This window comes from Galeopterus variegatus, unplaced genomic scaffold, assembly GCF_000696425.1.
Source record: "Galeopterus variegatus unplaced genomic scaffold, G_variegatus-3.0.2 Scaffold1238, whole genome shotgun sequence".
In the NCBI taxonomy this organism is placed as follows: domain Eukaryota; kingdom Metazoa; phylum Chordata; class Mammalia; order Dermoptera; family Cynocephalidae; genus Galeopterus; species Galeopterus variegatus.
The window spans coordinates 196,664-210,568 of record NW_007727349.1 but is presented as its reverse complement, the minus strand read 5'-3'; the positions used below and the strand labels follow the sequence as shown (position 1 = coordinate 210,568).

The window sequence follows — 13,905 nt, the reverse complement described above, 5'->3', positions numbered from 1 at the left end:
AAAAAGAAAAAAAAAAAAAAAAAAGAACCTTTCTGTAGAGTAATTTCTGGTCTGGTGAAGCAAAAGTACAATAGAGTTTGTACTTGGCTGTCATTCATATTCATTCTTTCATTTATTTTCACCTCAGTTCAATAGCAAGTCTCAGGAGGAAGAAGAGAGTCCTCTTAAGGCTGTAAATTCTCTTTAGGATGCCTGAGTTTTAGGCAAATTATATCCTTATCACCATATGAACAAATGGTAAGTTTTTCATTACTCATTTTGCTTGTTCTCATACTCCTGTACTAAAATATTTCCCCATTCTGTTCTCCTTTCTCTGTAACATACACAAAGACAGCAAACCACATAAAATATAGGGAAGAAAACCCTCATTTAAAAAACAAAACAAAACACAAAATCACCTATTTTAATCATGTGCTTTCTTAAATGGCACTTTGTGGTTATACGCTATTTTTTTTAAAGGTATATTTTGGTTTTTTAGGGGCAGTAGGGAAAGAATGTGTACAGTAAAATATCCGCATTGATACATTTTCTGGTCTTGAGAAATTCCTTGTCTGTTTCTATTACAATGGACAACGTTCATTTCAATGTTCTCCGCTTGTAAGTTTCTGAGAGCAGCAATTCCTCTTTGTGCCTTTCACAAAGACTTGCTATAGGCTGTGCACAAGGGAAAACACAATACAGATTCATAGAAGATGGTGACAAAGGAGGACAAAGACCAGGAATGGTGCTTCTAGAGTTGATAACCCATTCCCTACTCCTGAGTTGTTATGTTTCATCTATTTCAGACACATGAGTTTCACGTGGCTACCTACCCCAATTTACAGGGACTTTCAGGAAAATATTTCCACCTCCTTGCCCCCATAGGACAATGAAAAGTTTATCAGCCCCTAGTATTAGCTACTTCTCCCTTATTTCCATCCTGATCACTATGCCTCAAGTTAAAAGTAAAGGGGCTCCCTTTGTTTAGCCACCAGTGGGATCAGAGAACAGTCTGCAAACCCTACATAATTCCTCATTTCCTCATGGACTATATCTAGTTATCTCTCTCTGCTACAATGACTACCGTTTCTCCACAACTCCTGATTTCTTATTTCTTGACCATCTTCATTCACTGCTTGTGCCATCACCTCTTAGGATACCCCTGCCTCTTTCTAGCCATTCAATTTCATGACAAGATGATCAACCCATATTAGAAGCTTCATTTCATATAGAGTTGGGCTAGACGAAAGTCAGGGTTGGGCTACACACACACATACTGCTCTATGGTGCCACAGAACCATTTTTTATTACTTGGAAACTTAGTGAGTCCTCCCTGACCCAGCTGCATCTCTTGGCCTCTCATTAATTTTTTCTTTCTTTCTTTCTTTTTTTTTTTTTTGGTCTTTTTCGTGACCGGTAAGGGGATCGCAACCCTTGGTGTGGTGTCACCTGCACCGCGCTCAGCCAGTGCACGCACCGGCCACTCCTATATAGGATCCGAACCCACGGCGGGAGCGTCGCTGCACTCCCAGCATGGCACTCTCCCGAGTGCGCCACGGGCTCGGCCCCCTCTCATTAATTTTTTCAAGACCCCTTTTCATCTCTTATCCAGACTGCTTTTCACCTCTCCTGCCTAACGACCTGACTGAAAATCAGAAAAACCTAGAGTTGCTTGAACTCTTGGGCACTGAATACAAAAATTACACCAAAACGTCAGAGATCCTATAACCCTTCACTGGAAAGCACAGTAAGGTTGCCCATTAAATTACGTTCTGCTCATATCTATATTGCAAATTGATAATGTGATATGTATTGTTTAGGCAGATTACTTCCATGTATGGGCATAGAGCTTCAACTTTTCAGTCTCTTCTGAATCAAAAAAACACAACAGTATCAGTTTTCCCTTCACTTGAAAGAGTAGAATTCTAAATTATGTTTATGTTTACTTTTTCTATTTCTAACAATGCCTGAATGTAGAGGGGTTTTGGGGTTTGAAGCAAAAGAAATTAAATATACAATTAGACATTTAAGACATGTAAAGCATTTAGCTTTTTCAATATAGTAACTAGACAGTGCTAAACACTGTACCAAGAGGACAAATCTGGACTACTCTAGGGCCTAAAATCTTGACAATTTTTATGTCATTAATTCATTTACTGGAAAATCCAACTAAGAAATCAAAATAAAAAGAACAGACTGAGCAGATGCTACCAAAACAAATGGAGCAAAACATATTAAAATCACTGGTGGGTGAAAATGCTTAGCGAGTGAAAGAAGAACCAGAAAATGAGGCAGTAAATCCATCTTTACCACTTCTAACTTCCTCATCTTAAATGAGCAAAACAGAAATACAACTTCTAAGTAATACAGACCTCAACTTTCTGCCTTCACTTTTCTAAACCCTGCCTATTTGATTCCTAAAAGTTCAAGGATAAGTTTAATTGAGGTGACACTTCCCAATCACAGGCCATTTGTGAAATGGCTTAAGGATGGCCTTTTGATAAAGAAGTGCCTTTTAAGGCATTTTCAGCACACTCAATTTGTGAATGGTTCGTTTTATAGCCCAGGTTAAGAGAGAGAGAAATGTCTATTAGTGGTTTAAGTGGGGCTTATCATGCTTATGCTTCCATTTGTTTCTAGAGCATGTATGGGCGTACATTTATTCAAGATCTGAACTCCAAAATTAAGAGCGTGCGGTGAGAATAAGGCTACCCAATGGCCTCCAATGCCACAGAAAAGCACAAAACAAGTTGCTGACTCATGGATCTCTATGATCTAAATTCTTTAAATGTAAGAAAAGACACACTACCATGTAGTCAATGTAAGCTGGATAGCTTGTTTTAAAGATGTCTGTTTTCATATAGGATTAAATTCATTCCACCTCACTGAAACTCAGTTGGCTAGAATATCATTTTACAGCTAGTGAGAATATCCGAGAGAAAAAGACAAGCTAAGGACAAAGGTGTGATAATTTTAAAAGCCACTCAAATTTTTAAAACTTTGAATTTTGGGAATCAAAAGCATAGGCAAACTCCAGGATATAAATATTATGAAATAATTATTAATAGAAGTAAAGAACAAAAGAGGGCCACAACTAAATACTTACAGATACTTCAGTCCACCCACTGAAGATATCAATTAAATCAAATGATTCAGTAAATAATTTGTAAAAGGAGAAACTTTCATTTCCTACCCATAAGGAATTCCAGAGTAGAAGCTGAAGAAAGAAAAATCAATCATAAATCTGGCTTTCCCCACTATGTAAGATGAATTAAGTACTATTACTTAGAATTAACAGCAGCACAAAGGCGAAATTCATCTTTTCTCAGAAGAACTGTTCTGAACCCACTCTCCATGAACCTTTGACTATAGATTCAAGTAACTGGGTGGGGCCATGTGAAAGGCAGCAGTCCTGTTTTAGACTGTTAGACCTCTGAAACCAAGCAACCACCCAGGCACTCCACTCATCTTTTACTTCAGGGGCTGTGGATGCAGAGGGACCTAGTTCTTCCTATAAGCAAATTGCAATCCCTTTGGATTGTGCGACTGATCAGGTAGTTGACAGTGATTCTCAGAAGACCTTTTCCCCAATTCACCATTCTAAGATGAGAAGAATAATAGCCTTCATCCTTAGTGACAGGCAACATGAACACACATTAAACAACAATTCTAACTGCAATCAGGTACCACTTCACAGCCACTAGGATGGCTACTATTGAAAACAGAAAATAACAAGTGTTGGTAAGGTTGTGAAAAAATTGGAACTCTTGTGCATTGCTGGTGGGAATATAAAATGGTGCAGCCACTGTGGAAAACAGTATGGCAGCTCTTCAAAAATTAAAATTAGAATTACCATATGATCCAGCAATTCCACTTCTGGGGATATACTCAAAAAGAGTCAAAGGACTCAAACAGGTATTGGTATGCCGATGTTCATTGCAGCATTATTCACAATAGCCAAAAAGTACAAACAAATGTCCATGAGCAGATGAGTGGATAAGCAAAATGTGGTGTATATATGTATATACAACTCTTAAAAAGGTGGAATTTCTGACACATGCTACAAAATGGAGGAACCTTGAAGACATTGTGCTAAGTGAATAAGCCAGGTACAAAAGGACAAATATTGTATGATTCCACACATATGAAGTACCTAGTCAAATTCGTAGAGACATAAAGTAGAATGGTGGTTGCCAAGGGCTACAGGGAAGATGGAATGGGGGGTTATTGTTTAATGGGCATGGAGTTTCAGTTTTACAATATGAAAAAGTTCTGGAGATGGATAGTGATGATTGTCACTCAACTATGTGAAGGTACTTAATGCCACTGAACTGTACACTTAAAAATAGTTAAGATGGCAAATTTTATGTTATGTGTGTTTTACTGCAATAAGAAAAAAAAAACAATTCTACATTTCTACAAGAGTACATAGAAAGCTTTCATGAGGATTTCTACTGGGAAGTGAAGCTGAGTGTGTAGGATTGAGAAAGTATTACTTTTGTTTTGTTGGAATTGTTTTTACCATATACTTGGCTTATTTTCATTAAAAACAAAACCAACGAGAATGACGTCAGCCTTTGACCTGGAAATTCCTCTTTTTAAAAATCAGCCTAAGGAAATAATCAAGGAAGGTATAACGATGCCTATACGAGAATGTTGTTTTAACATTAAAAATGTGGAAGCAACCTAAATAGTTATCAAGTGAGGATTAGTTCAGTAAATGGTGCTGCATCTCTACAACGGATGGAGACTCTAAAGATACCATGTGGTTATCTGACAGAAAAAGGGGGCCCAGAATATGTTAAGTGTTTTAAAAGGGCAACATTTAATACGACCCTATTATTGTATGAAGAGTGGCATGCATGTTCAGGCTCCAAAACAAAAAAAAATCCTGGAAGGACACATATAAAATGTTAACTAAAATGTTAAAATGTCGGCCGGCCTGGTGGCACACTGCTACAGTGCGCCGCTTGGGAAGCGTGGCAGCACTCCCACCGAGGGTTCGGATCCCACATACGGACCAGCCGCTCACTGGCTGAGTGAGGTGTGGGGGCAACACTGAGGGTTGCGATCCCGTTGCCGGTCCTGGTCCGGTACGGGCGCGACACTGAGGGTTGCAATCCGTTGCCGGTCACGAAAAAAGACAAAAAAGGAAAAAAAAATGTTAAAATGTTGTTTCTGGATATGAGGATTAAGGGCAACTTCTATTTATTTCTTTGTATTCTTCAACTTTGGGATTTTGTTACTATAATAAAAATTATTGCAAAGAGCTCTTGGATTGAGAGAAGTAAAACAGCTATTTCCATTTTGGAAAACAAGCAAGCAAAAGATCCAAGGAGCGCTCAACAGTGCCCCAAGTAGCTTAAAGGTCACAGGACCAAGGCAGAACCTGTTAGGGCCCCCAGGGGCTACCTTTCCTCTCCCATCTCCAGGCCAGAGAAGCTCCTGACAGAGCCACTGGCTGAGACTTTTCCATATTTCGCACCTTACAATCCATCATGCTTTCACTCATTTCCCCAGTGAAGAGTCACCATCTCATATATATACCTAATTTTGGTTTCTACTTATCAGAACTCAGAACAATAACATCCAGCAATAAGATCAGCACATTTAAGATAGCTTTCCCTGGGAAAACCCTCACAAGCCATTGAGATAAATATATTTTTATTTTAGCCATCCCTTGCCTGTGCTCTCCTCATATATCTGCATCTGTCCTCCTCCTAGGCAAGCAACAGACGCCATTAAAAAAACCTTGCAAAAAGTTCTCCTACACTTAAAATAATGATTTGAAACTATGTGTTTCCTTTTCGCCACGCTATTTTCCTTTTCTTGTAATTTGAAAAATATTGTAACTTTCAACAGAAAAAGACATAAAGGGACATATTTTATAGACCTCGTCAACCTTCCCCTTAAAAATGTTTTTCAACGACAGACAGGGATATGGAAGACATATGACGCATTCTAAGCCTTATTTATCCTGTGGTTTATTTAGGGAATTTTATTTTGTGTTTAGAAAATGACAGACTTCTGCTTTTAGGTAGACAAATATGAACAACTCACAGAAACAAGACCACCTATTACCAGCAAACTTTTAGAAAATCAAAAGCTTTTAGAAAAATCAAATAATCTTTACATATGAATACATGAATATAAATGCTCAGCACTACAAAATTAGCCAAATATCTTTACCTCTATTTAAAAAAAAAAACAGTTCAACAGCACCCAGAAGTCACTGCTCACAGCTACTCCATTCCCAAGGAAACTCCAAATGTCTGTGCCCCCCAAGAGTAAAATGTCCCATAGCTGGCTTGCCCTGCATGGATATGTTCTCTCCTAAACTAACCTGAAAAGCAAGCTGGATTTAGTGACTACACAAACATCTGAAATTACTAAACATCTCTGTGACATGGTGTAACAGTTACTGCTTGTGCAAACTGCCCATCTAAATTACTCTCTGCAGTATGAGCACATGAAAACCCAAGACAGAGAAATTGGAAACATCTGTAAAAATTAATGGCCGGATTGACCAAAGAGGAAGGGGATTAAAACAACTAAATGGCTCCAGTGCAACATTTGATTTTAGAAAATAATCCTTACACTTGCTACAGCTCCCCCTCCGTGTGGGATCCTGGCTGGCACATACATCAGTTTTACCCACCAATATAAACTCAGTACAAGTTTTGCTACAAAACGATATAGATAAGATACAAGTTAGGGGGATTTATTACATCTCTAAAAGCAAAAAAAGAAATACCTCTTCTCCCATGATGCAGTCAGCCTTCTCTCTTCAGTTTGAAAAGGTCTCAGAACTACCCTGGAATCCTCCCACTTCCTTCCAACAGCCAAAGACACGGAGCCCGAGGACCCAGCCTAACCCTGAGTCATACTTGGGACCAAATGAGGAATGGGGAGAACAAAGCTCGCATTTGTTTACGGTTCAGGAAGCCAGGGCCGATTCATGGCTTGGGTGGCTTCGGGAGAAGTCCTCCTCCCTAGCCTACGTCTCTGCAGGAGTCCAGGCTGCCTCCTGGGGCTTACAGGTGTGACCATTGGACAAGGAACACACTGAGGGAGTGTTTATTTGGCAGGACCTAGTGATCACTTCTGTTTTAAAATGCCAGGGAAGAAATAAAAAGCCAACTATCTTTCAACAGATCATATGACTGGGGAGTGAGAGATAACTAGAATATGGTCCATATATAAAATAGCAATCATGAAAATGCCCGTATTTTAAAGAAATGAAATTAATTGTACGACACAAAAATTACTCATTTAAAAAAAAAAAAAAACTCCAAAAGGAAAAAACAGCCGTGGCTTTATGGAAACACTTCTCCTAGGAAAAATCCAGCAAGATTGCTGCCATGTATGTCATCAGTAGTATCCTAACAGATTGGAAGAGAGTGTTAAACAGCAATCTTGCTCTTCCTCCAAATGAGATACCATTTAAATCACCACTTCAATGAATTCAGAGCCCTGTGGTAAAGAGTTCAAAACTGTAGAGCCAGAGTGTCTAAGATCAAAATCCCAGTTGTGCCACTTCCTAGCTGTGGGATCTTGAACAACTTACTTATCGTTAGTTTGCCTCAATTTCCTTATTTATAAAATGGAAATGAAGGTACCAACCTATAGGGTTGCTTGGAATATTAAATAATATATTTAAAGTGCTTACCAAAGTTCCTGGCATATGGTAAGCACCATATTAGCCACTACTCCAAGTGCAGGATGACTTCACAAGTCAGGATGCCAAGTCAACGGTATTCTCGTCTTACCACATTTCTCGTATATTTAGACTTTAATGACCTGTTTCAGTTATGAACTATGGTTAATATTTAAATTTTTAATTAAACTAATTTAAAAACCATTTATTCAATATTTATTCATTGCCTGCATTGTATCCAACTCTGTAGGGGGCTTTAAATAAGATACTGTCCTAGTCCTCAAGAAATTTACAGTCTGTTTGGATAATAAGACATAGATCTATCTGTATACTACACACACAGAACACAACTGTGGGAGATGGTACTAGACAGTAAATGACAGATGTGATACAAGTGCTAAGGAATTAGCATCTGGAATTCACAAGACAGATAAGAAATCACCTTACTAAAACCTAATTAGGATGGGGGAAGAACTGGCAATTCTCCTGTGCAGAAGAATTCCAAATAATTTATTCAGATACTCCTCCCTCAAGGAGATGGAGCATAACTCCCCATTCCTTAAGTGTAGGGTGTGCAGAGTCGAGGGACCCTTGGGAAAGAGGGGGAAAAAAGAACAACTTTACAGTGGAGAAACCTGACTAACACTCAGCCAAGGTGACCGAGGTTAACATCAACAGTGGTAAATCATGTTGATAGAATGTACCCTTGATATGATGTGATGAGAAGTGGTCTTCCTCCCCAAAACCCACAGCCCCAGTCTAATCATGAGAAAAACATCAGACAAATACAAAATTCAAAATTGCCAAGGTCATTAAAAACAAGGAAAAGTCTAAGAAACTGTTATAGCCAAGAGATTCCTAAGGAGATAGGGCAACTAAATGTAATATAGTGTCCTGGATGGGATCCTGGGACAGAAAAAGGACACTGGGTAAAAACTAAGGAAATCTGAGTAAAGTGTGGACTGTAGTTAATACTGATGTATTGATATTGTCACATTAATTATGACAATGGGGCTGACTGGTTAGCTTACTTGGTTAGAGAGTGGTGTTGATAACACCAAGGTCTAGGGTTCAGATCCCCACACTGGCCAGCCACCAAAACAAACAAAACAAAAAAAAAAGCAAATTATAGCAACGTACCATATTAATGTAAAATGTTAACAATAGAGGAAACTGGGTGTGGGGTATGTGGGAATTCTGTATTATCTTCACAATTTTCTGTAAATCTAAAACTATTCTAAAATTAAAAATTGACTAGGGGCCGGCCCGGTGGCGCACTGGATAAGTGCGCCGCTTGGGAAGCGCGGCGGCGCTCCCGCCCGAGGGTTCGGATCCCACATACAGACCGGTTCCCGCTCACTGGCTGAGCGAGGCGCGGGAGCGACACCGAGGGTTGCAATCCCGTTGCCAGTCCCCGGTCCGGTGCGGGGGCGACACTGAGGGTTGCGATCCATTGCCGGACACGGAAAAAAACAAAAAAAAAAAAAAAAAAAAAAAAAAATTGACTAAAAGACGAATTAGGAAGATAAGCCTGCTGAATGTTTACATATACATAAATAAATGTATATGTGTGGTTTATAGATATACATATTATGTCTATGTATATGTATTTAACAATGCCCTCCCAATTTTTTAAAATCGTCTCCATATCCTTAGCCTATCTATTAACAAAGATAGTAGAATGCTGACTCCTGGCTTTGTGGTTCTCAAAATACACAAAAAGAATTTTCTTTGAAAGGAAACTTGGCTCTTTTGTAAGTTCCACTGCCAACCCAGGCAACAGTGGCCCAGCTTAAAGAGTGTCCATGAGGTGGGCCCATCTACCCCTTTCCAACAGCTACTAGAAGTTCCTGGTGCCTGGCCAATTAGTCATCAACCACGGAGCCCCAGGGCTGGCAACTCTCCCAGCTACTTCCTCTCCCATCTCCAGTCCACATTCCCCGGCACCTCCCCAGTTATCTCCCTAAAGTGGAAATCTGATCATGCCCAACTTGCCAGCCCACCCAGAAGCGCAGCCTGTGAGTGGGCTGGCAGAGCTCTGCAGGAAGAGGCGCCGCTTCCCCCCCAGGTGTCCACCTCCAACACCACCATGGCCCCTGCACTCCAGCCCAACCCACTTCTTCACCCCTTCAACAAAACTATGCTCTCTCCTCGTCCACACACACTGCCAGGACCACAAGTCCCCATCGTCTTTTAACACTAATACCACTTTCCTTGAAGAGGTCTCCGGAACACCCCATCCCTTCATTCTTGACCTTTAGTAAAGTCAGTAGCTCCTTCCTCTCTGTTCTCATTGATGCTCTGGACATACCTCTGCTAGTCTGTAACCCCTGCATTATACTGACTTTTGTACATACTCACTTCTCTCCCCAATGTAGGGACAATCCAAAGCATTAAATAAGAGGCTTGTATGTGACGGCTGACCCAAGGTGTGACCTGGGGGAGGAGGTGTTAACTCCATTCCAATGAACTACACAAGATCCACCCTACCCCAAATAAATAATCTGCCAGGATAAAAAAAAAAATCTGCACTTGTTATGCAAACACAGCATGTAATATGCCATCTAGCCGATCCCTTTCCAAATGGATCGCCACCCCTCAGCTCATTTATATAGAAATCTCAGAGCTGCCACTGTTGATCCATGAAAGGCATCCAATAAAGCTTCAGTGAGTGAATGAATGAAGGAGCCAATTAATGAACAAATGGAAGAGTGAATCCTATACTTAGACCACAAGCAGACCCCAAGCTTAGTAAGTCTTCCTTTGCAATTTCAATTGGCTTAAGACAAAATACTATCTTTATTCATCTAGTCCACAAATATTTATTGAGGGCCAACTATAATTTAACAACTATTTTCAAGGAATTGTAAATATAATGGTGACTGACACAGACAAGGTCCCAGATTATGGCACTTATTTTCTAGCGGCTGACATTTAAGATTTGGCGATGTAAAACAAACAGCTACCACAGATATAGCAAAGTTCAAGTCTACATGTTGGAGTTTAAAATTTTTCATAACAAAAAAATTGAAGAAATGACCCTGGAAATTGCACTGTCATTTATAGGCACTCCTGTTGTTCTAATAGCAAGAAGGACAACAACAATAATAACTAATATTAATCAAGTGATTATTGTATGTCAGGCACTTTTCTAGTTTTACATGTTACTTAATCCTCACAACAACCCTACTGGGCAGATCTTCTTATTCTAATTTAACAGATGAGGAATCTAAAGCACTGAGTGGTTCAGTAACTTGTGCTAGGAAGAGGCAGAGTTGGGACTTGAACCTGAGCTATCTAGCCTACATGCTTAATAACCATTAAACTCCTAAAAACATAATTATAAAGCCTTCTGTGAATGTGATTCTTGGTGATGATCTGGCTGCAATTAAATATTTCTGAGAAAATACAGTAGGCTAAGTGTTTTAGAAAGCACATTTCAAACATACATAAAATAGTAAACAGCACCCAACATGTCAAAGAGTAACCCTATAATGCTATTTCTGTTTCCCTTTTCCTACCAGTCTCCCACCCCATTACTTTTCCTAGATAAACATAACAGAGACACTCCGAAGAGAGAGAAACTAAAGTCTGCAAACGCCAAACACTTCATTCAGCCCAGGCAACCAGGGGGCATCTTAATATCATGTGCTCATTAAAAACCACGGATTTTCCAACAGCTCAAGAGATATCACATAATCTTATCTTTTAACCAAAATGAGGAATATTCAATACTGCAGGTCTCAGATAATCACAACAAGGTCTTGACCCAGTTGTGTTTTATTAGTCAAAGAATATATCTTAGTTCTTGGAAATCCCCACGGCTTATTTCTAGTCTTCAAAGGATTAGAGACATAGATCTCTCATTTTTAAGGAACTAAGATCATCACTTTAGATGTTTACATGTTTTAATTTTACATAAGTATAAAGCTTGATGAATTTTTACTAGAATGGATAAAAAGACCACCTGAGATATGTAGGAAAATATTAAAATTCTCTTACTGCAATGTGGTTGATTAAAAAAATCAATTAGTAACTCTCATTTATATACAACTTTAGTTCTAATTTTCTGTTACAAGTACAAGCTACAATGTAGATAGCATAAAGGCATTAATTTGATCTCATTGATTTTATAAATGAGATTCAAGATGACGAGAGCTGAAAAAGAGACTGTCAAAAACACAGTGTCTCGTAGAAAATATAGAAAAACAAAATCCTTTCAAGAAAGAGAAGTCAGAAGTCACTAATGGAAATCAGCTAAGACAGGAAAACCATGGGAAAGGAGCTTCTTGAAGGATTTCTTTATTGGGAATCTAGTGGAGTAAACAACCAACCTGGTAAACCATGGAGTTTCAAAATATCTTTTCCAACCATACAAAAAAAACCCTGCTTTCCCCAATAATTAAGGGGCCCAAGACTGGTAGTGCCTAGAGAGCCTGGGCATGGAATGAGCTGGCACCAAAAAGCCAGGATTATTCTATATAAAGCCATGTCAGGTTAGTTCCTGGGATTCACCCGAGTATCTGTAACTTAACCTACCTATGAGTAACATCTGACACTCCTTTCCCTAAGTGATTGGTCTGGAGTGATCATCTGAGTGACTCATAAAGAGGGAAGGAATTAAGAAAAAGAGAGCAGGGCCAGGCTGAGGTCCCAGGGAAGCAGCCTGATGAGGAAATTCCCCCTCAGGTTCACAGGTGGGAGACCTCTGAGGTACCAGCTGTATTCATGAGACTAAGGTCTCGTCTGGGCTGCCTTCTTGCTTATAGTCTTCCAACCCAGTCTCTAGGCTAATGACTCCCAAACTTAACTCTACAGTTCTCTCCTGATCATTAGACTTACATATCCATCTGCCTGGTGGATGCTTCCACTTGATAGTCCCACGAGTACCTCAAAATCCAGCTAATCCATGACCTTCCTCTCCAAATGTCCTCCTCCTCCAGTGTTTTCTAATCAGGAAATAGTACTACCATTCACCCACCTGCTTAAACCAATAGCCCAAGGCATCATCTTCAAGTCTTCTCTCTCCTTTATCCCCCACATACCATCAAACTTCTTGATTCTACGTTCAAAATATTTACCCAAAACATCCATTTCTCTCCATGACAATAGTTCAAGATGTTAGAGAGAACATCCCTTATCTTGATGCATCCTTCCATGTAAAGGGAATTCAAATGGACACTCTCTGGACACAACTGGATACTCCTGGCATCCACTGCCCCTTTATTCACTCTCCCCTGGGAGAGTAATATGGTTTATCTGATAGGTAAATTTAGAAAAAATAAACTGGGCATGCTCAGCTCAGCTCAGCTCAGCTCTTCTATTTCCTCTCTTGGAAGCTGGCCTTCTCTGCTGTTCCTCAAGAGGCATGCCCTTCTACCTCACGTGTGCCCAAGCTAGTCCAATATGGCTGAGACTTGGTGGGTGAATCTTATTTTGGGGATCAGCTAGCAGGCTCATTTGGCTCTCACACTAATCTATGTTTTCCAACTTTGCCTTCATCAGTAATACATTGCAATACAACATGTACAGAAAGATGCACAAATCATAAGCGTACAGCTTGAGGACTTTTCACAAAGTGAAATAAGATCTACATAAATAGAGGGATATACCATGTTCATGGATTGGAAAGGTGTCAATCACTGAAAGTATCTATTGATTCAATGCAATCCCAATCAAAATCCCAGGAGGTTTTTTGCTGTTTATTTTTTTTGGTGGTGGTGGCGGGGGGGATTGACAAGCTGATTCTAAAATTTAAATGAAAATTCAAGGAGCCAAAAACAGCCTAGACAATTTTGAAGAGGAACAAAGATCAAGAGAATGTAGAATGGGCACAAGAACAAGCAGACCAACAGAACAGAATACACAGTCCAGAAAAAGATCCACACATACACAGCCACTTAAGTTATGACAAAGGTGATAGGGCTGTGCAGTGCAGAAAGGATAATCTTTTTGATAAATAGTTCTAGGCCAACTGGATATCCATACTGAAAAAAAATAGCAAAAATAATATTTTGATTCTCCATTTACTGACTCATTTTATTAATGAATGGGTCTAGAACCTAAATTGGAGGTGGGGGACTATTTTTTTTTTTTTTTTTTTTTTTTTTTTTTGTTTTTTTTCCATGTCCGGCAACAGATCGCAACCCTCAGTGTTGCCGCCGTACCGGACCGGGGACCGGCAACGGGATTGCAACCCTCGGTGTTGCTCCCGCACCTCGCTCAGCCAGTGAGCGGGAACCGGTCTGTATGTGGGATCCGAACCCTTG

General features: G+C 39.7%; 1 protein-coding gene across 3 annotated transcripts in view; it reads right to left on the bottom strand.

Annotated features, from left to right (window-relative positions):
- SH3KBP1 (SH3-domain kinase binding protein 1) overlaps nt 1–13,905 on the bottom strand; it is a 269,084-nt gene that overhangs the window by 121,288 nt on the left and 133,891 nt on the right. Inside the window, exon 1 of one of the 3 annotated variants that reach the window (XM_008575776.1) lies at nt 6,734–6,880. The exons of the other annotated variants lie outside the window; for them this stretch is intronic. Within the exon in view, the coding sequence (XP_008573998.1) occupies nt 6,734–6,745 (12 nt within the window). The 5' untranslated portion in view covers nt 6,746–6,880. Of the gene's footprint in view, nt 1–6,733; nt 6,881–13,905 lie in introns of those variants that run through there. 3 annotated transcript variants of the gene reach the window in all.